This window comes from Schistocerca serialis, chromosome 1, assembly GCF_023864345.2.
Source record: "Schistocerca serialis cubense isolate TAMUIC-IGC-003099 chromosome 1, iqSchSeri2.2, whole genome shotgun sequence".
NCBI lineage: Eukaryota > Metazoa > Arthropoda > Insecta > Orthoptera > Acrididae > Schistocerca > Schistocerca serialis.
Window position 1 is genome coordinate 716273492 of NC_064638.1, and position 24087 is coordinate 716297578.

The 24087-nt window shown below is 40.2% G+C and overlaps 1 protein-coding gene across 1 annotated transcript in view; it reads left to right on the forward strand.

Moving 5' to 3' along the window:
- Positions 1-24087, forward strand: part of LOC126481148 (neurocalcin homolog) — a 44430-nt gene that overhangs the window by 5687 nt on the left and 14656 nt on the right. Inside the window, exons 2-3 of the mRNA XM_050104715.1 lie at positions 1258-1376; positions 6274-6462. Of these exons, the coding sequence (XP_049960672.1) occupies positions 1258-1376; positions 6274-6462 (308 nt within the window). The remainder of the gene's footprint in view (positions 1-1257; positions 1377-6273; positions 6463-24087) is intronic.

Genomic DNA, 24087 nt, shown 5'->3' on the forward strand with positions numbered 1-24087 from the left:
CTCTTTTGACTAAGAGTATTGTTCCCTTCAACACCAACTCGGCATTTATTTTATTTGTTTACATAAGACAGTATTTGCTTTGCATTCAATCTGTGCAATATTGTAATCTATTGAGCTCCTGCTTTCCTGAACACTTTTTGCCATATTTTGTGCAAAATCTGTTGTGAAAATATTGCTATTTAGTTTTTTCCAGCACAGAAGCCAAATCTGAAAAGATGGAGCTATTTATGGAAGAAGCCAAATTATTGTTGCCCATCTAGGCATCTCAGAGGACACTTGTGTGAAGCACAATACAATTAGTGTACTTTCTACATTAACCCTTTCGTACCCACTGGCTACAGTTCTGTACATTAAATTTTACGGGCTCTTAGTTGAAAATCCCATTGAAAGGACAAAGATTTGCAATGATAGATGAGATAAAAGAAAATTTGCAACTAGCATTTTCCCCAGTGGAAACCTCATGTACACATGTGTGAATGTACAATCTTTTTATCATGTACAAATGCTGCCAACTGTTGGGATTCACATTAAAAACAACAAATAGTCATTGTAGCAGTACACAGCAGCTTTTGACCGCCAGAATGTATTGAAGTGATTGGTTAACTATATTCCACTATATAAATGAATATTATTGTTATTGTTATATTGAATGGTAATTATTGAATGACCAGTTTATTTATTACTACAGTGAATATTTTAAAATTAGTATTTTAGTCCATAAAAAGGGAGCCAAGTGTAAAAAATATATTTTGAAAACAGGCACATATTTACGTATAAATCTTGCATCTCAAGTCCTTAAATAATCTCATAAGGGCTTTACAGATTGAAGCAAAAGTTTTCTTCCGTCGGAAAAAATTCAAGCCTGACAGGGTTAATAAACACCCATATAAAAATCATAATGATGTTATAATTGTGTCAAATTCTTGCTGTGAATTTTCACTTTTGCATCATTCTCAGTTGACTTCATCTCACTATTTCTTTTTGCGTTTGCATTCTTCTCTTCTGCATATTTTGTCCTTGCATTAATATTAATTGTCATTGCATTTTCTTGTATTCCTCTCTTACCTGTGTTTTCTGTCTTCTGAGATCTGTATTGCATCCTTGTGACCCATGTCTCTAAACCTATGAGATATCCACATTCCGAAAAATAATTGTTGAATGTGGGAAATAATCAAATAGTGTCTCAATATGTTTTGTTGTTAGTTGAGTTTGTTTTCACATAACATTTTTATGTTAACATTTGTATTTTTGTGCCAGATGCGGAAATTCAGGAATGGTACAAAGGCTTCCTGAAAGACTGTCCAAGTGGACACTTAAGTGTTGAAGAGTTTAAGAAGATATATGGGAACTTTTTCCCATATGGGGATGCATCAAAGGTTTGTATGTTTTATCTGTAAAGATCTGTTAATTCATACATTTTAAAGTTATTTTTAATGTACTCCCCCCCCCCCCCCCTCTCTCTCCCTCTCTCTCCCTCTCTCTCTCTCTCTCTCCCTCTCTCTCTCTCTCTCTCTCTCTCTCTCTCTCTCTCTCTCTCTCTCTCTCTCTCTCTCAAAAATCCTGTGAAGGAGCAGAGCATTCCCAACCATTGAATGAAGGCAAGGGAGAGAGAGAGAGAGAGAGAGAGAGAGAGAGAGAGAGAGAGAGATACATGGTCTCTGTTACTGTTTGTTCAGTTACCTGTAGAACTAGACACCTATAATATTGAAAATGAGAATTCTACACCATACACTTCCAGTTCACACCTTTATTTACTTTTGTAGTGTGCACTCTTGGAGCTATACAATAAAATATTTAATGTTTGCTCTTTCTGAAAATACATTTTTCTATCATTATGTAATTGACACTTTTCAAATGTATGTGTGTGGTACAGCTGTTAATAACTACACAGGGAGAATCACCTAAAACTTTCACCACATATGTTGCAGAAGTGGAAAGTGCCGTTGATATGTAGTTTTCGCAGAGTGGATTGGTAGTCAGGAGCTTGTATTGTTAACCATTAAACAGATTGAAATAATACATAGAAAATATATTTTTGTGCAAACATACACTTTTTTAAAGGGAACAAAGCCTAATGACATTAAATAACTAAAAGCAGAATGTCAATGGTGTTTGTTGCAGTATTCTAGTGTGAGTCATTTTTGAGAGATTGTATTTTGAAAAGTTTCCACGCTGACACTTGTTTGTGCCATTCAACCTGCGTAGGTAAATGTTGTTATGTTTGCTTACAGTGTGCTTGTGTGTTCTGTGAGTGCATTGTGACTTGCTAGTCAGATAGTGTGTGACAGTCCAAGCAGTAGGTCATGAGCGGATGATGGGATTTACCATGCTCATGTTGTATGGAGAATGTAGCAACAATGCAGTTCATTCGTGTATGGTGTATGCAGCAAGATATCCCAGTAGACATCAACCATCTCCACATTCTTTTTATCACCCTCTTCAAACAGTTATGTGAAAGTGGTAGTGTAACACATAGACAATGCAACAGAAGGCAAGAGGTAGAAATTAATGTTCTTGCTGTCATTGCAATTGAACCACATGTTAGCTCCCACACAGTCACTTGAGGAAGTAGCATGAGTCTTGCAACTGGCTTATGCATTCTCCATTGGCATCAGTTCCATCCCTGTCACATCTCTCTCCATCAATATTGCATGGAAGTGATTGCGAGAATCATGTTAACTTTATACATGGACATTAAGATAGGATACTCTTGATGTGTTACGTATCTTATTTAGTATGAATTCACATTTATCAATTATGGCCAGCTAAACCACTGAAAAATGCACTATTGTTTGTTGACAATCCCTGTCGGCTTCATCAGGTGTATCATCTGTGTCCGTGGAGTGTAAATGTGCAGTGTAGGATAGCAAACCGTCAGCTCAGATGCCTGTTTCTCATAGACAGAGCACTGAAAGTGCACAGCTATTGCAGCCTTCTAACAGACCATTTTACACGGATGCTGGGAGGTGTTCCCTTGCCGAGTAGCAAGAACCTGTGGTACCAACATGATGGCTGTCCAGCCCATAGTGCACAAAGTAGATGGCATGACGTCATGAATTGTTTCCAGGTCACTGAATTGAACTCAGGGGACCTGTGCCTTGGCTCCCCCATTCCCCAGATTTGACACCTGTAGACATTTTTCTGTGAGGAAAGCTGAAAAATGCTTTCTACAAGGGCTTACCAACTACACCCAATGGTGTGCAATAACGTGTTACTGCAGCCTGCTCAGACATCTGTGCTGAAATGCTGGCGCTTGTACAACAGTCATTCCATATCAGACTGGAAGCATGTATTGTTGCTACCGGAGATAATTTTGAACACAACCATTGATGGTCAATTTTCTCATTGCTGGTCAGAATCCAAATAAGTAGTGTGTGAACTTGTATAGTTCTTTAGTGTGTACTGCCATAGGTATCGTACAAGTGTCAGTGTGGGAACTTTTCAGAATACGATGTCTCATAAATGAATTGCCCTAGCAATTTGCAACAAACACAACTGACATTGTAATTTACCCTACTATTAGTTTTTTAATGTCAATAGGCATTGTTCCCTGTAAAAAAGTGTATATTTGTCCAAAAATACACTTTCTAAATATTATTACACTCTGTTGACTGGCTAACAATACGAGCCCTTGTCTACCAATCCATTCTGTGAAAACAACACATCCGTAGCACTTCCCATTTCCACAATATATGTGGTGCACGTTTTAGGTGTTTCACCCTGTATATGAAATATGCATTGCAGTACAAGGCCACTACAAAGAAACCTGTAGCAGCCATCTGAAAATGGTTTCTTGAATCTGAAAAGAACTTTGGTTGCTTTTGTTCAAAACTTTTGTGACTTGCTTCTAGCTAATTGCTTTTTAAAAGCAAGAATCATCATGCACACACTATATTCATGTACATCTTGTGTAGTGTGGGACATCTACATATAGCACTATGACACTTGCTATCATGCTTCATATTAAATCTGTGCACTTATATGGGTCAGGTTCTATGCGAAAAATATCTTGTGGTGATGTTTAAGTACTTGCAAAGCAGTGTTTTGAAGAGACTTATTCGGAATGTGCCATAACTACTGCTGTTTTTTGAGACAGTACAGCACAAGAAAAACAAAAACAAAAAATATCCAACTTTGATCAGCTGATTTATATACTGGCCATTCTTTAAAATTTTAAGTTTCTAACTAGACAGTAAGTACCTACTTGGGCAGTTATTGGACATTTGCTTTTGTGTGAGTAACTTACACCCATAGTTATTCTCATTAACCTTCATCAAACTCATTCCAGTATGAAAATTCTGGGCAGGATACCAGAGGCTCAAGTTCATGTATCTACTGCATAGTAGGAAGGGTCACACTGACTTTGTTTAGTCCAACATTATTGGCCATTGTGAACTCCAGTCCTTTCATACTGTAGTTTTACTACATCATCTGTGGGTGTACCCTGAAGGAGTACTCAGATAGGTGCAGACTGAAGAAAATATTTCTGAGTTCTACATTTTCATATTAACTACATGTAGCTTTCATTTACTTTATTATAGTTGCTTTTAGTTAGTCAGGTGCTAACATATCCAAACAAAATGGCCTGTCCGACTATTCCTTTTATTCTAATGAAGATATTAAAATAGCCCCAGAAATGTCAGCTTTAATTAGTAATTTTGCAACATTTCAATAAAATATTAGTTAATATGAGATGCAGCCCTAGATGTATATTAGGGACGTGCTTAGTATAAATCCAACAGTTGTCAGTGTTTGCGTAAGAAGCAAATGATTAAGATGCCAGACAATTAAAAAAAATGTATCATATATGGTTTCTGTTCATGTCACAGTAGGAAGACAGAGACATAGCTTTAACAAATTTAAAAAAGTAATTGTTAATTTATTTAAACATATATTTATAATGTAGCACCAGTTGCAAATATTTTAAACCTAATCAAAAATCCATACGTAATGCGAGCAGTATGAAAAATTCCTATTTAAGCAAATAAATACATAAACATTGAAAATATTTCTTTTTTAGAAATATGCTTTTTATTCACCTTCCATTGAAATAAAAAAAAAATGTTATTTGTCTCACGAAAGTTTGCAACTCTAATCATGCTTTGTGTATAACCAAAAAGGCTACAAATTATGTAAGCTAAGTGAAGTCACTCAAATTTGGCGATGGAGTGAAAACATTCATGTTACTGATATAAATGTCAGGACTTGTCAGTCAGTTGTGTCTCATGAAATGAAATGACTCGGACCTGGGGAGCATATGAAAACATTCATGTAGCTGGCATGGTCACAGAGACTAGTTTCATTCAGTTCTTTCATTCAAGTGAAAAACCTGACTGAATGAAAAGCAGTCAGCTGGGGAAACAGCTGTTAAAACCAATCAATTGTCCCATCCCTACAGAAAATGGTGAAATACTCAGGTGCAAAATTCTTTGATTGCCTACCCAGTGATGTAAAGAATTTAATCAAGAATAAAATTAACTTCAAACACACAACGAAATCATATCTGCTTCACTGTATGCATGTGGAAAAGTGACCTTAAAAAAATCACACAAATTGTCACTCGGGAAATATACTGTAACTGTAAAACTGATTTGTTCCTCATCATATCAAGAGGCACAATAATGATCCACAGAATATAGAAATAACTAACTATCTGTTTCTCAGTCTGAGATTTTTGATGAATTTATCAGTGTGTTGACTCAATTTTTTTGTGCCTTTGTTACCCAGCTAGATGTCAAGAACTTTTAGACAAAGTTTTTTGCTTACAGTATGAACGTTAATGCCTACTTATGCTACCAGCAGATTGTTTTTGCTTCTTTGCGGCTGTGTACAGAGAGTCTTTGTGGCTTCTACTTAAAATGTTTGCTCTGAATCAGTTGTAGCCATATTTTGCAATATATGGACTTTGTCTTGAGTGTTTTAATCTGGATGGTATATTAGTATACTTGTGTTATCAACAAAATTATTGGTGTGTGGATGTTAAAAGTCATTTGGAGTTCATTTGTATTAAAAATAGGTGTGGGCAGAGGAGGTCACTTCAAGAGCTCCATATTTTATGTTGCTGCACTCTGTTTTGCTTACACTGTACTCCTTAGTTGCAGTTTGCTAGTGTGGCTGTCTGAAGAAGAACGATAATATTCAAGTGAGATTAAAGAAAATAAAAACCAAATGAGAGTTTCCTAATGAAACAGAAAAATTGTCATTACCAGAATGTGTACTGTTTTCTATTTTCTCTTTGAAATTTGTAAATTACTTGTGAATTGTCTGTTACAGTTTGCAGAACATGTATTTAGAACATTTGATGCGAATGGAGATGGGACTATAGACTTCAGAGAATTTTTATGTGCACTTTCTGTCACGTCTCGAGGAAAACTTGAGCAAAAACTGAAATGGGCATTCAGTATGTATGATTTGGATGGAAATGGGTACATTTCCAGACAAGAAATGTTAGAAATTGTGACAGTAAGTAATATGTATTTTAATTCGTAAATAAGCAGTGATAAACTTAATGTTATGACTGTTCACTTAGTATATTCTGTTATTCATTAAAATATGTTTTGTTTTATGTAACCAATTCTTGTACAAACCAACTGAAAATAATATTTAACATTAACAGTTCTAGGTCTTATTATTTGGATGTAGCTTTTTCCTCCATTTTATAATTAGGTTGTAGCCATACTGCTTTTTATCTGTATAACACCTTCTCAAACTATCAGTTTCACTTCTCATAAAAAGCACTGTATTACTTTTACTTGAATTGCTGGCTAATTGGTTTGATGTTTGGTACCAGTGCTGAAAACTGAATCAGAAACCATATACATGAAAGTTAACCACTCCAAATGGGCTGTCACCATGTGGATTTGGTCTGCTCTTGAGTGGTAACAGTGACCTATCAACAACTAAAGTAAACTAGGACAAATGTAATTTACTCATTCTTTTCACCTTTACTGGAGTTGTTGAGGCAGATAAAACACACACACACACACACACACACACACACACACACACACACACACACACACACACCGCATTATACATAAACGGATGCAACAGAGGTGTACTGAGGTGCACTTTCTTTTGGCACATGGTGGGCAGGAATGCTGCAGTCAGGGGAGCTAGATTTTCCATTAAGTATGTATGCTGCTGTGCTGAAGTCCTTCAGATTGGTGTTCTTCTGCTAAACCTTTTGCATTTTTGCCTGAGGCTCCCACTTCACCTGGTGCTTCATTAACTTTCTTTTTAACTTCCTCCAGTAAATATACAACCACTGACAATAAATTTTGGTGAATGAAGTCAGAACGGTCAGTCAGACAACACTGGAGATTCATAATGCTGCACCTGTTTAGCAGCTGCTGTTGAAAACCTGCCCCCACCATAGTTCAGTTGAGCATCATGAGTGTTCCATGTTAGACCTGTTGGAAAAAGTGCTTGTTTAGTGCATTGGTTCTGAACTAAAAACAGGACAATGAACAAACAAAGGATCAATTTAAAGTTTTGTTTTAAGCTTGGCAAAACACTAAAAGAAACGCATGCAATGCTGGTATGTGTTTATGGGGATCAAGCACTATCCATGAAGTGTGTGTACGAGTCATTCACCCATTCTCAAGGAGGCTGGGAAAGTGTTTCTGACAATCCTCGCAGCAGATGACTGGCGATTGCCATCAGTGATGAAAACATTGAGAAAGTGAGGACATTAATCACAAATGGCCGTCGAGTAACTGTGCACATGATAGCGGATGAACTGCAGATGAACCGTGACTCCGTGCGACAAATTATCAGATAAACGCCAGTCCAAATCCTTACCCAGAAGTTAGGGAAGAGGAAAATGTGTTGTAGTCTTGTGCCACATCACTTGACTGATGATCAAAAGCAGGCACGTTTAGGGGCTTCAAAGGATTTTGTGGAAACAGTGGATGCAACACACAATTTCTTGAACCATATTGTCACTGAGGATGAAACCTGGTGTCTCCAGTATGACCCTGAAAGCATGGAATGGCATTCTCTGACATCGCCTTGTTGGAAAAAGGTCAGAGCCAAAAAATCCTGCATCAAAACGATGCTCATCACCTTTCGCGATAGTCAAGGCATTATCCACAAGAAATTTCTATCTGAGGGAACGACATTGAACGCTGCACAGTGCATTGAAATTTTGACCCGTTTAATGCAACTTCTATGCAGGGTATGACCTCAGTATCCATGACAAAGTTCCTGGTTTTTTATTCATGACAATGCTCACCCACCCACAACTAATATTGTCAAACAGTTCCTGGCAAAAAAGGTGGTGGTGCAACTTCAACATTCACCATACTCACGAGATCTCAATTCTCCAGACTTCTTCCTATTCCCTCAACTCAAACTCACTTTGAAAGGAAAGAGATTTGATGATATTCCTGACATCCAACAAAACATGATGTGGCTTTTGAATGCCATCCCAAAGGAAGACTTTGTGCAAAGTTTCCAGGACTTGTATCACAGAATTCAGCAGTTCATAGTTATGGGAAGTGACTGTTTCGAAGGTCAGTAAGGTAATGGCAGTTCATCTACATTAATGTTACAGAACTATTCACAGAATTGTATCGTCAGAGGTTGTATGTTGCAACAAATAGGTCTTCCTTAGCCTTATAATTCTGAGATAATTCATGCTATAAATGTGTAGTTGGCTCTAATTATGTCAAGCCCTATTGGATTAAGGGAACTTTGAGCAATTGTTTTGCAAAGTGACAGAGGTATCATTCTCTGATAGATTTTCAGTTACCTTCTGGATTGCTGGGAGATGATTACTGTAGTATTCCATTGCCACTAACCACGTGCCCCAGGATGTAACAAGAAGTTCAGGTGGCAAGGGGACATCTGGAAGTTGTTCTTTGAATGTATCTTTGATGGTGCCTTAACAAAAACTTTATTTATGTAGAGATTAATTTATTTACTTTAGGGAATTTTAACCTTACTTGCTCTGCTTTACGGTTGGTACCATGTGCTAAACAAGTTACATGCAGCATCAAAGGATAGTATACTTGAAACAGTTGAAACACTGCAGCCATATGTGCAATGGCATCTGTGAAGGCCAGAGGCACCATGATTTCATTCAAGCCATGAGGCTATAGCACCTTCAGCTCATTTGAGAGTTGTTTTGAATAAATCAAAATAAGCCCTTGATGCCACATCTGGGCCCAACTTGCCAACAATCAAATTTTCAATGTACTGGTCAAGACTGTCAGTAGTTCCATCAACAGAAATCCATGTGCAAGATTCCCAAATATCACCTTGGATTCTATGCAGTGGGTCAGTGAATACTGAAATCACCTAAGTTTTATGCAATGTTGACTCTGCAGCAACAAACTGATGACAGTACTTCTCAGGAAATCTTTGAAAATAGGACTTTCAAGTTTTTGAAAAGGAGTTTTTGGTGCCACAATATCATGACAAAGCCACTGCAGAAACGGTTCATTTTGGTGAATTCATTAGCTGTCTTTTTTAAAAGTGTGTGCTTTGAGTTTGATTTTCATTCAACATTTGCCTAATGTTAGGCTCAGCTAAGTGGAGCTTTTCACCACTCAAAACTTAATGCAAGAAAGAAACAAGATGCCATATAGAAGTGAGCCTAAGAAGTATTTGGTACTGTTAAGGGACGCTGGTACTTAATTTTCACAAAATAAAAAAATAAAATTAAAAAAAAAAACATAAAATACAGTTTATCAATTTTAGTTTCCCAAGTATCTAGTCACTGAACAAATTTTTGTTATAACTCAAAACTTTTAAGAAAATCAAAGCTTAGTGAATCCTTTGAAAAACATTCATGCTTTGTTCTATAGATACTACAATTTTACATTCCTTACTTTTGGCGAGCAAGATGTATGAGACAGGTGAAATACCCTCAGACTTCAAGAAGAATATAATAATTCCATTCCCAAAGAGAGCAGGTGTTGACAGATGTGAAAATTACCGAACTGTCAGTTTAATAAGCCACGGCTGCAAAATACTAACATGAATTCTTTACAGACAAATGGAAATACTGGTAGAAGTCGGCCTTGGGGAAGATCAGTTTGGATTCTGTAGAAATATTGGAACATGTGAGGCAATACTGACCCTATGACTTATCTTAGAACCTAGATTAAGAAAAGGCAAACCTATGTTTCTAGCATTTGTAGACTTAGACAAATCTTTTGACAATGTTGATTGGAATACTCTCGTTCAAATTCTGAAGGTGGCAGGGGTAAAATATAGGGAGCGAAAGGCTATTTACAACTTGTACAGAAACCAGATGGCAGGTATAAGAGTTGAGGGACATGAAAGGGAAGCAGTGGTTGGGAAGGGAGTGAGAAAGGGTTGTAGCCTCTCCCCGATGTTATTCAATATGTATATTGAGCAAGCAGTAAAGGGAAAGAAAAGAAAAATTTGGAGTAGGTATTAAAATCCATGGAGAAGAAATAAAAACTTTGAGGTTCGCCGATGACATTGTAATTCTGTCAGAAACAGCAAAGGACTTGGAAGAGCAGCTGAACGGAATGGACAGTGTCTTGAAAGGAGGATATAAGATGAACATCAACAAAAGCAAAACGAGGATAATGGAATGTAGTCAAATTAAGTCGGGTGATGCTGAGGGAATTAGATTAGGAAATGAGACACTTAAAGTAGTGAAGGAGTTTTGCTATTTGGGGAGCAAAATAACTGATGATGGTCGAAGTAGAGAGGATATAAAATGTAGACTGGCAATGGCAAGGAAAGTGTTTTTGAAGAAGAGAAATTTGTTAACGTCGAGTATAGATTTAAGTGTCAGGAAGTCGTTTCTGAAAGTATTTGTATGGAGTGTAGCCATGTATGGAAGTGAAACATGGACGATAAATAGTTTGGACAAGAAGAGAATAGAAGCTTTCGAAATGTGGTGCTACAGAAGAATGCTGAAGATTAGATGGGTAGATCACATAACTAATGAGGATGTATTGAATAGAATTGGGGAGAAGAGAAATTTGTGGCACAACTTGACTAGAAGAAGGGATCGGTTGGTAGGACATGTTCTGAGGCATCAAGGGATCACCAGTTTAGTATTGGAGGGCAGCGTGGAGGGTAAAAATCATAGAGGGAGACCAAGAGATGAATACACTAAACAGATTCAAAAGGATGTAGGTTGCAGTAGGTACTGGGATATGAAGGAGCTTGCACAGGATAGAGTAGTGTGGAGAGCTGCATCAAACCAGTCTCAGGACTGAAGACAACAACAACAACAACAACAACAACAAACAAACAACTTTTCCTTTGTATCAAATTTGAACTCAGAAACTTAAAAATTATAATAATAGTGAACAATTGAGTTCCAGTGTCTCTTAGTATTGTTTTAAGCAGTATTTGCAAAATGTGTTTCACAAATGCATTGGTTTCTAAATATGCAAGAGGAAATTTTCAGTTCAATAATGGCAGGAAAACTAATAAGTATAAAAGCAGATTGTTGCATGCTTGGCAGAAGACAATTTTTCCATCTGTCGCATGAGCACAAAATCTGGCTCTCACAGTATTATACAACTAAGCTTTGAACTAGGTGTTTTTGGTATTTTCTTCTGTTGAAATATTGATGCACTGCAACTAGAAGACCGTACAGTCTGGAACCATGCAACCGCTACAGTCTGTGGTCAGATCAAGACATATGAATACCTTTATTTGTGGAAACATGCAGTTAGCCAGGATTCTGTGATATATATTTTTTTAAATATCACTTTCAGTCCTCCGACCTACAGTTCTTGATTGTTGTAAGCAATTATAATCTTTCGAATATGCGAGACTTTTATGTTAAATTAAAGAAATAGGTACCTTTTAGGCTTTTAAAGCTGAAATAGGCATTAACATCAAAATAGGCTGTTTTAGATGCTGTAAAATTAACAATGTCAAGTTTAATTAGACGTAAGGTGCATAAGTACAATTTTATTTGCAACTAGGAACTCATGACATTTACTCGTAAAGGACATCGGGGCTTTAGTTGATGCTGAATAAAAGTATCATTTTTAAACTTTAAAGAGCTCATTTAACTGAATCCTATCCTTTATTTTTGAAGATGGTTCAAAAAGTAAGATAACAAGATATCACAATTGTATAAATGCCCATTTTGATATAAATTCGATGACTGGAAAGAAGAAATAATCAAAACTATCAAACACCATTAGTGAAACACAGTGTCAAGCTAGAGGTGTGGATGGATGGATGCTCAGTAGACAGTGTGTGAAGTGTAATAAGTTTTTTTGCATTTAAAGGAACCTTTTACAGCTGCAATTCATCTGCAACTGGTAGAAGTTCATGGAGGAGGTGTAATGTCATGAAAACAGGTTTGATTTTGGTGCCAGGAACTTGATAAAGTCAGAACAGGTGTTCAAGACTAGTAAAGGTGAGGGTGACCGAGCAAGTCCACCTTATATGAGAATATGTGTTCAAGCATGATTCAAACTTATTGTCACATTCATGTGAAGTAAATTACACATGTACTGAACAACTTCCTCGACAGAGTAGTGTACTTTGTGAACAACACATTGGACTACCGAAACATGTGTTCATGTTGGCTTCCATGGCAACTCTCAGATGAGAATGAAGCAAAGTGTATGGGGTTGTCTCTTCATAACTTAATGTGGATAGAGGGTGTTCAGTTATATGCATTGTATCATCACTGGGGACAAAATGTGGGTGCATCATTATGACATGCATCAGTATCGTGGAGACACCCCACTACTCATTGAAAGAAGGTCATAACGGTAGTATCACTGAAGAAAGATAAGGGCACAGTCTTTAGAGACATGCGGAATGTGCTGTTGATTTCTTTCCTCCCCCATTCTCAGAACAGGAATATTGCCACTTACCATGTGAGGCTGGAACAGTTGTAGGAGATGATTTGGAAGTTTGCATTCAGTATGCACCGTGCTGTTGCTCAACAGATCCCCACCTCATACAACCTTAGTTATTCATGTTCTGATCCAGCATGATCAGTGGACTGTACTGGAACACTTTATACAGCCCAGAACTCACACCAGATGATTTTCACACCCTCAGACCGTTAAAGAAGCACCTGGCCAGTTAACACTGTTGAAACAATGCCAGAAGGCTGTTGTTAACTGGTTCCTAGACCGAAACCATGATTTTTTCCCTGCGGGTTGTAACACAGAATGGTTTACTGATGAAACAGTTGCTTTGATAGTCATAGTGACTATGTGAAAAAATAATATTTACTGTTGCCATAGTAGCTTTGTGCATTTCTTTGATTTCCTTACTAAACCTTTTCAAGAAGAGATTTTGTTACCCTACTTTTTTATCCACCCTTGTAAACTCTGATTTCAAATTAGTAAAAATTTATAGTTGTGTGATACAGGGAGCTAACTCTAAATGTAGAATAGTGTTAGTTAATGCAGATGAATAGGAAAAACAACTTATCATGTTAGAACATGGCATTAGCAGTGTTTTCCATGACACAGTAACTTTTGTTAAATAGCTAGGTGTAACATTGCAAAGTAATATGAAATGGAACAAGCAAATAAGGATTGTAATAGGGAAGGGGAATGGTCGACTTTAGTTTACTGGGAGAATTTTAGGAAAGGAGACCACATACACAGGGAATTGGTGTGACCCACTCTGGAGTACTGCACAAGTGGTTAGGATCTGCACCAGGTTTGATTAAGGGAAGAAATTGAAGAAATTCATAGGTAGGCTGATAGATTTCTTATGGGTAGGCTCAAATGACACATATGGAATGGAGATGAATTGAGAACTCAAATTCGAGTCCCTGAAAGGAAGGCAATGTTCTTTTTGAGGAACACTATTGAGAAAATTTAGAGATCTGGCATTTGAACCTGACTGAAGAATGATTCTACTACAGCCAATGAACATTTCACATAAGAGCCATGAAGATACGATAAGAGAGATCAGAGCTCATACAGAGACATATAGACAATCAATCTGTTTTTGAGTGGAACAGAAAACGAAAGGACCAGTGGTGGTACAGGGTACCCTCCGCCTTGCGCTATTGCAGTGTCTTGTGGAGTATATATGTAGACGTGGATGTAGATGATGTTATTGCATGAAGACACAAACAACTTAATGACCAAAATGAAGTCAGTGTAAGAGGTAAATTATTACAGTGCCCAGTGGTTCTTCAGGCTGCTTTGTTGGAGCAGTAAATTCCATATTATCATCAGTTTTCTGTAGTTCCCTGATATTTAATTAGGTGTTATGGTATATGTGAAAATTAAGGAGCCCAGATACAATGATAAGCAGCGAAGTATTAGGTTTCTCAAAGCAGGAGGCAATAACACTGCAGAAATTTGTCACAGTTTGTATGAAGCCCTTGAATCTCCTAAAGTAACCTAAGGAAAAAAAGAGGCAGTGATATAGTGAAGATGTGGATACTCACAAATTATTAAGTTGACATATAAACTTCCTTTATACAGAAGGACCGGGGGGGACAGTCTTTTTTTGCTTTTCGTTTTGTTTCAGATGATGAAACATGAATTTCATATGTAACAATTGTCTACAAATAGCAGTCCACAAAATAATGCCATTATGTTTTTTTCACAAAAAATGTGTTTTTTGGCACGCTCCACCTTAGAGCAAGCAGTGACAAGAAATCTTTGAGGCCAGTATTATTTTCCTTTAGGATTATCCTCTACCTAAATAATGCAGAAAATTTAGTTTGGAATTTTTGTTGGTCCACCTTCAGATGCAAGATTGCATTCAGTATTTCGGTGTCTCCCTCATATCCAGGGCTAATTTAGGATCCAAGCAACGCAAGCCACCACTTGGGGTGCCAAGCTGAGGGGGGTACCATAGGTGCCACAACTGTAAGATTTCTATACAGGATATATCACAGTTAATGGCGGCTGCTTGGGATGCCAAGCTAGGTGAGGTGCCAAATTGCAAGATTTGTATGCAATGTGTATCACAGAAGTGAAAACTGACATTGTTGATTGTGTGTGATGGAAAAGGGAGGTAGGGGAAGGGGGAGTGGGGGGAGAAGGGAAAGTCACTTGTGTGGAGAAATTTTCTCGGGCTGGCACTGCTCGTATCAGAAACTGCCATGTGTCAAACTATTTCAAGGAGTTTTTAAGGGATTTAAAGGTGTGGTAACCTTTCACAAAATTTGGCCACCATGAAAAGTAGCTACATTAGTAAAAAATAAAGCTGTCCACAGCTTAAAGGTTGGTTTTAACACCACATTGCTTCACTGGACATGGATCTATTGGTGGGATATGCTATTGCCTTCTGATGTTTGAAAAGACTTACCCAGCCAGTTACAGAGATATCTGTAGTCTAATGTGGACTTTGAATTGTGCAGTTCATCATTTTTCACATTAACAAACATTGCACGAGGTGCAAGAAGTGGTTAATGACAGATGTAAATCCCAAGGATTTGAAGCCTTGGTAGAATAAGAAGAAGAAAGAAAGAAAAAAAAAAAGGAAGGTAGAAAGATAAAGTGACATATATATATACACAGACTTGATTTTGATAACAGTGTACTTTTTATTCTTTCATTTTATTGCCATTTCACTAGTATTGGGTCCATGTGCATCTTCAGAAGTGTCTGCCTTAGAGATCTCTAGAATACAGTGGTGTGTGTATGTTAATTTGCCAGTAATGTTTTCAGGTGTCACAATTTTACTTATATATAAATATTGGTTTTGTTCAACGCTTGTGAAAGATGTTTGCTGTTAACAATCATGCATTTGAAACTTCCTGGCAGAGTGAAAATTTCATTCACACATTCTTTAATTATGTAGCTGTGGTTATTAGTCTATAAATGTTTGGTCTTGTTTCATTAGCAAAGCTGTTTGCTTTATGATTTATATATTATCACTGTGTTTACAGGGACTAATAGTACCACCCCACTGGCCAATTAATAAGAAAACTTTAAAATAATATACTGATAATTAAAATTTCCCTTTGTCAGAACTATCTGAGATGTAAATGTATAACAGCATGTTATGGTGAATGGCACTATAGAATAGAAATTCCTGTAATGGTTGTTGATTTAGACATAAACAATTTTACTACTCATCTTGATTATTAGACGAATATATGGCTCAGCTCATCATCAGAATATGTATTTCGATATGATGGAGGTCGAGGACTGTAGAATTTTTGTGAAGATGCTAATATGCAGTTGAAAAAACATGGTAGTTTATTGACAAGTCCAACTTTTCCAACAATTAACTTTATGTTTTAAATTTTTAGAAATTTGCTAAAGAGAGTTGATTTTAAATAGTCACTGTTTTATAAGTGTTGAGATTGCATTGTTTTTCATACTTGTAGAATTATAAAAAAATTGACATTCACATTACACACAGTGTTCACAGTGATCAGTCTGTCGGGTTCAGCTAAACTGGTGGCTGTCCGACCTTTGCTTAACATGATTCAGAAGAATGAAGACCTTCCATTGAGCAACAATATCTTTATTGCGAGCGCGTATCTGACGACGCCCGGCATGCATGGACAGATCGGAGCTATAAAATTTGCTTCCAGTCTATACAGAGGATCCTTAATCCTCGGAAACTTCCGTAGTTAGGAGAGAAAACAGTACTCGTCCACACAGGTCAGGAGGCGCGGAACTACTCACTAACTCAAAAAACAAGGAATAATAACAATAAACAGAACGTATATAAAAGCTAGAAAACACAGCGCCTCCAGAGGCTGAGCGCGGAACTACACTGACGTAGTGTACAGTAATTATGACCGCACAGCACTGCACTGACACACACGCACAGCACACAAACACACACACATCGGCGAGCTTGAATTAGCGCGCGGGAGCGTTGCTACATCAGCCCCCCAGGCAGACGCGGAGCGTCGGTGTCGAGATACCGCGCCGGAAAGTGCACCCGACGTCCAGAACGGGTCGTCGTCATCGGAGGAGGAGGAACAACGTCAGGAGGCGGATGTTGTGCTGCGTTGGGCGGCGGATGTTGAAGAGCCGGTGCCGGAGATGTGGCGTCAGTGTCTGGAACAGCAATAGATGGATGCCTACGACGAGGTGCCGCTAGTGGTGTGTCAGGAAAAACATACGCAGGTTTAACCCGAATCAACGCAACAGTCGTGGTTTTGCCGTTCACTAGGATATCAATGGTGTGGGCACTGCGCCGTAGCACTTCATATGGACCAGAATAAGGAGCTTGTAGAGGCGGTTTAACGCCCTCAGTGCGGAGCATGACGTGACGACATTGTTCCAGGTCCTGGTGCACGAAAGTGGGCGGCTTGCCATGACGTGTGGCTTTCAGAGGGCGAATCTTTGATACATGGTCCCTCAATAGTCGCAAGAAATCCGGCTGGCCAGTAGCAACTGTCTCTGTGGCATCAGCGTCTACAAAGTCACCAGGAAGGCGCAGTGTTTCTCCATAAACCAGTTCTGCCGCTGACGACCCCAGGTCTGGTTTGAAAGTCGTCCGTAAGCCTAACAAGACCACTGGTAGTGCGGTTGTCCAGGTTTCTTCGTGGCACATCAGCGCGGCCTTCAAACAACGGTGCCAGCGTTCGATCATTCCGTTGCTTGCTGGGTGATAACTTGTGGTCTTATGGTGGGTGTAACCACAAAACTTGGCCAGCTGTGAGAACAGGTCTGATTCAAATTGCCGTCCGCGGTCAGTGGTAATATGTGGTGGGCATCCAAATCTTGCCAACCAAGTCATTGCAAAAGCGGAAGCTAATGTGTCTGCTGTGATATTATCCACCGGCACTGCCTCCGGCCAACGCGTAAAATGGTCGATCATTGTAAACAGATATCTTTGCCCGTTCAAAGGTGGAAGTGGTCCAACTACATCTAAATGAACGTGGGCAAAGCGGGCAGTGGTATCCAGAAAATCGCCGATCGGTGCGTGTACATCTTGCAACGTTGGCACTGAAGACAAGATTGGACCCACTCGTCGCAGTCTTTTTGCATGCCTGGCCGCACGAAACGTTGCGATACTAGGCGGAATGTCGGGCGTACCCCAGGATGGTACAATCCATGTACTATATCAAAGGCTTGTCTTCTAAAAGCCGGCGTCAGAAAGGGACGAGGTCGGCCGCGAGAAACGTTGCAGTATAGCTGTGTATCTTCCCCCGGAACATCAACGAGTTTCAGTTGCAATGCGGAAGCCGTGTCTTTAACATAGGCAAGGAGTTCTTCGTCGTCTCTCTGTGCCTGTGCCAGTGCAGGAAAGTCTATGGTACTGGAAACACTGCTGATCCGTGAAAGGCAATCCGCAACAATGTTGTCGATCCCAGAAATATGTCTAATGTCGGTAGTAAACTGGGCCACGAACTCAAGGTGATGAAATTGACGGGGAGAGCAGTTGACACTATTCCGACGGAAGGCGAACGTGAGTGGCTTGTGGTCTGTATATATCGTGAAAGTTCACGCTTCCACTTTGGGGCGAAAATATTTCTCTGCCTGGTATACTGCCAGGAGCTCACGGTCATATGTGCTCCATTTTCTCTGTACAGGTGAAAGCTTGTGGGAATAATACGCCAGTGGCTGCCATACGTTGTCGGACCATTGTTGTATCGCGGCACTGATCGCTGTCTGGCTCGCATCGACGACAATTGCTAATGGTGCGTTGAGCCATGGGTGTGCGAAAAGCGCCGCGTCGGCCATGCTCCTCTTTGTTGCCTCGAACGCAGAACACATGTCCTCTGTCCACTGTATCAGAGACTTGCTATTTACTTTAGGGCCTGATAATGCCGCCGTCAAAGGTTCCTGCAGCTCCGCAGCGTGAGGAAGGTGTCGTCGATAAAAATTGAGCATTCCCAAGAAACGACGTAATTCTTTGATCGTAGTTGGTCGGGGTAGCTGCAAGATAGCGTCCACCTTCTCGGACAGAGAAAGAGAGCCTTCAGCAGAAATCTTATGGCCAAGAAATGTCACCTCTGACTGCTCAAAAACACACTTGTCCACGTTCAAGACGACACCGTAACGCTCCAATCGCTCGAAAATCTCTCACAGATGTTGTCGGTGTTGATCGCGGTCAGCAGAGAACACTAACACATCGTCCAGGTAGGCGAAACAGAATGGCAGCCCCTGGAGAACCGAGTCTATAAACCTTTGCCAGGTCTGAGCGGCATTGCGTAAACCGAAAGTCATAAATTTGCTTTCAAATAAACCGAAAGGCATTATTATTGGAGTCTTTGGAATGTCGTCATTGGCCACCGGAATCCGTGTATACGCTTTAGCGCAGTCCAGAACTGTGAACACCGTGGCACCATGTAAAGCATGATTATAATCCCTCAGTAACAGAACGGGATATCTGTCCGGCACTGTTCGCGTGTTAAGCGCACGGTAGTCACCGCATGGGCGCCAAGCTCCACCCTTCTTCGGAACAAGATGTAATGCGGAGGACCACGGGCTCTTAGATGGCCACATTATGCCCTCGCGAATCATGGCGTCAAATTCTGCCTCCGCTATCTTCAATCGGTCCGGAGCGAGACGCCTAGGTCGGCATGCTACTGGGGGACCATCAGTCGTTTGAATGTGATGCACCGTGTCATGTGGTATGAACCTGGGAGCACCGGGCGGCCTGGTCAAGTTCGGATAGTTAAGCAGTAATTCAGTGTACTCACCCTCCTTAGCATGGACCAACTTGGCACTGTGCGTTGCGGTGTTGCGACGGAAACCCGTGACTACTAAGCCAGTGACGCTGTCTACCAACCGTGCGTTCGCGACGTCCGGCAGCAGGTGGTAGTGCGCGAGGAGATCAGCCCCGACGATCGCCTCCGTGATGTCAGCCACTGTAAAATTCCACTCGTACGCATGACGTAGGCCGAGATTAAGTTCCATCCTCTGTGTGCCATATGTTGCGATGGAAGAATTGTTGGCAGCCGTCAGACGGAAGGCAGCTGGCGGCCGGCAGACAGAAGGCAGCTGGCGGTCAGCAACGATGTATGGCTGTTCATGGTATGATACTCAGGTCCGACCCAGTGTCTATTAAAAACTTAACGCCGGAACTCCTATCGGTAACGAACAGGCGCTTGGAGGATAACTGACAGTCGGTTGTGCGTATTGTCGACCGCCGGTGGCGTTTGGGTGCGAGCATGCCGATGTGCACATCCTTGCCTGATCGCCGAATCGTCGGCGGTACCAGCACAATAATACCTCGCCTTGCGGAGTGGTAGTACTGCCGGAAGATCTGCTTCTCGAACGCTGCCGTCTGTATCGGCTTCTTCTATTATTGTCGTCGTCACGTGCCAGCAGCGCACTGACCTGGGCGCACAAAAGCTCAACCTTGGCAGCGAGAGAATCATGGTCGGCTCGTGCTACAGACGCGGTACTGTTTGCACTGTTGTTCAAAGCCGCGACTGCGCTGACCAGAGCCGGTGTGATCGCGTCCTGAATCCAGTCTGCTAGCTGCGCCACGTCATCCAGCGGCATGTCCGTTTGCGAGGCGATTATGGCTTTTATTTGCGGCGGCAACCTACTGCTCCACAGCGTTCTGAGCAGACTGTCTGGCACAGTAACGGTGTCAACTTTGCTGCGTAGATGTCGCAGGTATTGAGAAGGCTTCCTGTCGCCAATTTCTTCCTGTGTCAGAACCTGACGTATCCGGTCCTCTTGCGACGCGGCCACCCGTCGAATCAACTCTGATTTTAGCCTGGCATAAGCTCCAGCCTCGGGCGGTGCTGTGATTATGTCCTGCACCTCGGCTGCATAACGTTGGTCGAGTTGGCTCACAATCAGCGCAAATTTAGTTGCTTCGACCGTTATTCCAGCGCAGCTAAAACTTGCCTCTGCCTGCGCGAACCAGAGTACCGGGTTGTCAGGCCAGAACGGCGGCAAATGGACTGCAATCCTGGAGACGGCCTGCTGTTCGGTCATTATGTGCTCGTTACTTACGTAGCTCACGGCTGCTTCTTCTTAATCACATCGGTCTCCGCTTGAATCACGTCGGTCTCTGCTTGAATCACGTCGGGCTCTGCTTGAATCACTTTGGGCTCTGCTTGAATCACGTCAGGGTCACCACTTGTCGGGTTCAGCTAAACTGGTGGCTGTCCGACCTTTGCTTAACGTGATTCAGAAGAATGAAGACCTTCCGTTGAGCAACAATATCTTTATTGCGAGCGCGTATCTGACGACGCCCGGCATGCATGGACAGATCGGAGCTATAAAATTTGCTTCCGGCCTATACAGAGGATCCTTAATCCTCGGAAACTTCCGTAGTTAGGAGAGAAAACAGTACTCGTCCACACAAGTCAGGAGGCACTGAACTACTCACTAACTCAAAAAACAAGGAATAATAACAATAAACAGAACGTATATAAAAGCTAGAAAACACAGAGCCCCCAGAGGCTGAGCGCGGAACTACACTGACGTCGTGTACAGTAATTACGACCGCACAGCACTGCACTGACACACGCGCACAGCACACAAACACATTCACACCGGCGAGCTTGAATTAGCGCGCGGGAGCGTCGCTACAAGTCTAACAAGTAAACTTCGACTCCAACCTACATGAAAGTGAGTTCAAGACTTGACTCAATATGACTGTTCTCTCTCCAAAACTCCTCAGACGTACTCTTGAAAAACCAAACAGAGACATTTGATTGGATAGATAAAGTATCTACTCACCAAGCGGTGGCAGAAATACACATAAAAGAAGGTTATAATTAGGCAAGCTTTCAGAGCCAGTGGCTCCTTCTCCAAGAAGAAGGGTTGAAGGGGAAGGAAGAGGTATGAAAGGAAAGGACTGGAGAGGTCTAGAAAAATGGAAAGATTTTGGGAAAGTCACTCAGAATTGTGGGTCAGGGGATACTTGCTGGACGGGATGGAAGGAAAGAAGTATTTTTCTTTCACCCCTCTTCCTTCCTCTTCAACTCTTCTGCCTGAAAAAGGAGCCACTGGCTCCAAAAGCTTGCCTAATTATAACCTTCTTTTATGTGTGTGTTCTGTCGCTACTTGATGCATAGATTTTTTTTATCTATCCAATTAAATTATTTTATCAAAAATTGATTGTTTTAGTTGTTACAAACAAATCTTTGATTATGAGCAATAGTGATATATTTTCACTGCAAGCCTGGGTTAGCATTTACTAACAAAAATATTCAGGATGTAACAAAATTCATAGAAATAAAATAATTATTTATTTTTGAACCTAATTTTAGGATGAAATTTCTTTGGCCGAATAGTGCAAAATGTGGAAATATATTCCAGTTACTGATGAAAGAAACAATTGGAATTTTAAGGATAATTAATATTCTTGAAATGGATTTCCAAACTACTATAGAAAATATGAAAAGGAATGAAATTTCAAATAAATGTTCCCTGACAATTTGGTACTCCCAGAGGCTACCTTTTTGAACATCAGGTTTGCAGTTTTCAGAAAAAAACATAGCTGAAAAATAAATGGTGTCATAGATTTCATTAATCAGAGTCTGTATTGTAATTTACTGTTGAATGGGTCCCTTTGGTATAATAATAATGGCGTGTGACGAGGGCCTCCCATCAGGTAAACCGCTCGCCTGGTGCAACCACTTCGGTGACTTGCGCGTCAATGGGGATGAAATGATAATGATTAGGACAACACAACACCCAGTCCCTGAGCGGAGAAAATCTCCGACCTAGACGGGAATCGATCCTGGGCCCTTAGGATTGACAGTCTGTTGAGCTGACCACTCAGCTATTGGGGGCGGATGGTCCCTTTGGTACAGATTTGTTATAAGGGGCTCCCAAATCCATTTGTTTGTAAACTGATATCCCTATACAGCTTCTGGTTGATTATGTGAATACTACAACAGTGATTCTGGAAATGCAGTTTTGTTTGCTAGATTTCAGCATGTGGCATGTAAACACACTACCACATTTGAATCATGGTTGGGTTCTCAGATTGTTATTTTCTTTTTAAAATGTTGGTTAATCTATAAGAAGTGATTTTATGTGACATCAAAGAAAAGTGGTGGTATTGGACTAACCAAAAAGTTATTCATTATTTTATTTAATTAAAGTAAGCATATTTAATCATTAATAACAACAATGCAAGGAAAGAGATAGATTGCTAATTACCTTAAAGATGATACACTGAGTTGCTGACAGGCACAACAAAAAAACTGTTACATGTTTAGCTTTTGGCTGAAGCCTTCTTCAGAAAAGGAAACACACACATTCATTCACACAAGCGAGCGCACCTTACACACACATGATCACTATCTCCAGCATTTCAGACAGGATGCAACTGGCATGTTGAATGGAAGCAGAAATCTGAAGTGGGTGGGGAAGGGGAGGGAATAGTGGATACAAGTGGAGGGAGAGAAGAGCTTTGTGTGGAAGGTTCATATCAGTGCACACTTTGGTGCAGAGTGAAGATTTCATTCTGGAAACATCCCCCAGGCTGTGGCAAAGCCATGTCTTCGCAGTATCCTTTCTTTTATGAGTGCTAGTTCTGCAAGGTTCACAGGAGAGTTTCTGTGAAGTTTGGAAGGTAGGAGACAAGGTACTGGTGGAATTAAAGCTGTGAGGAAGGGGCCTGAGTAACTCAGTTGGTAGAGCACTTGCCTGCGAAAGGCAAAGGTCCTGAGTTTGAGTTTCAATACGGCACACAGTTTTAATCGGCCTGGAAGTTTCACATCAGTGCGCACTCTGCTGCAGAGTGAAGATTTTATTGTGGAATATATAGATACCCACTGGGATATTTTGAACTGTTTATGGGGTCTTTACTATGTTAATTGTCAGGCAGGAGCAAGCAGTTAATAATCTGTGGTGATTTCAGTGTGGATTTCCTAAAGGATTCTGATAAAAGAAATGATCTGGAAACCTTATTTGAATCCTGCAGTTTGATCTCGGTGATTAACCTTCCAATATAGGTAGATAAAGACAGTAGGACGCCAGCTGATAATTTTTTCTGTGGTGATGCTCAAAGCAGGAAAATAACTGTTTATCCAGTATAATAAATACTCTATCTAATCAGGATGTTCAGTTTGTTAGGATAAATAACATAGTGCCTTACAGTATGGATACTCTTCAAGTGAAATCAGTTAGAATAATTAATGACTCCAGGACAAATGTTTTTAAGAGTACACCACAGTATATTACCTGGGATGAAATTTATAATTAACCAAATGCTAACATAAAATTTAATGTATTCCATGATAAATTCATATCATTA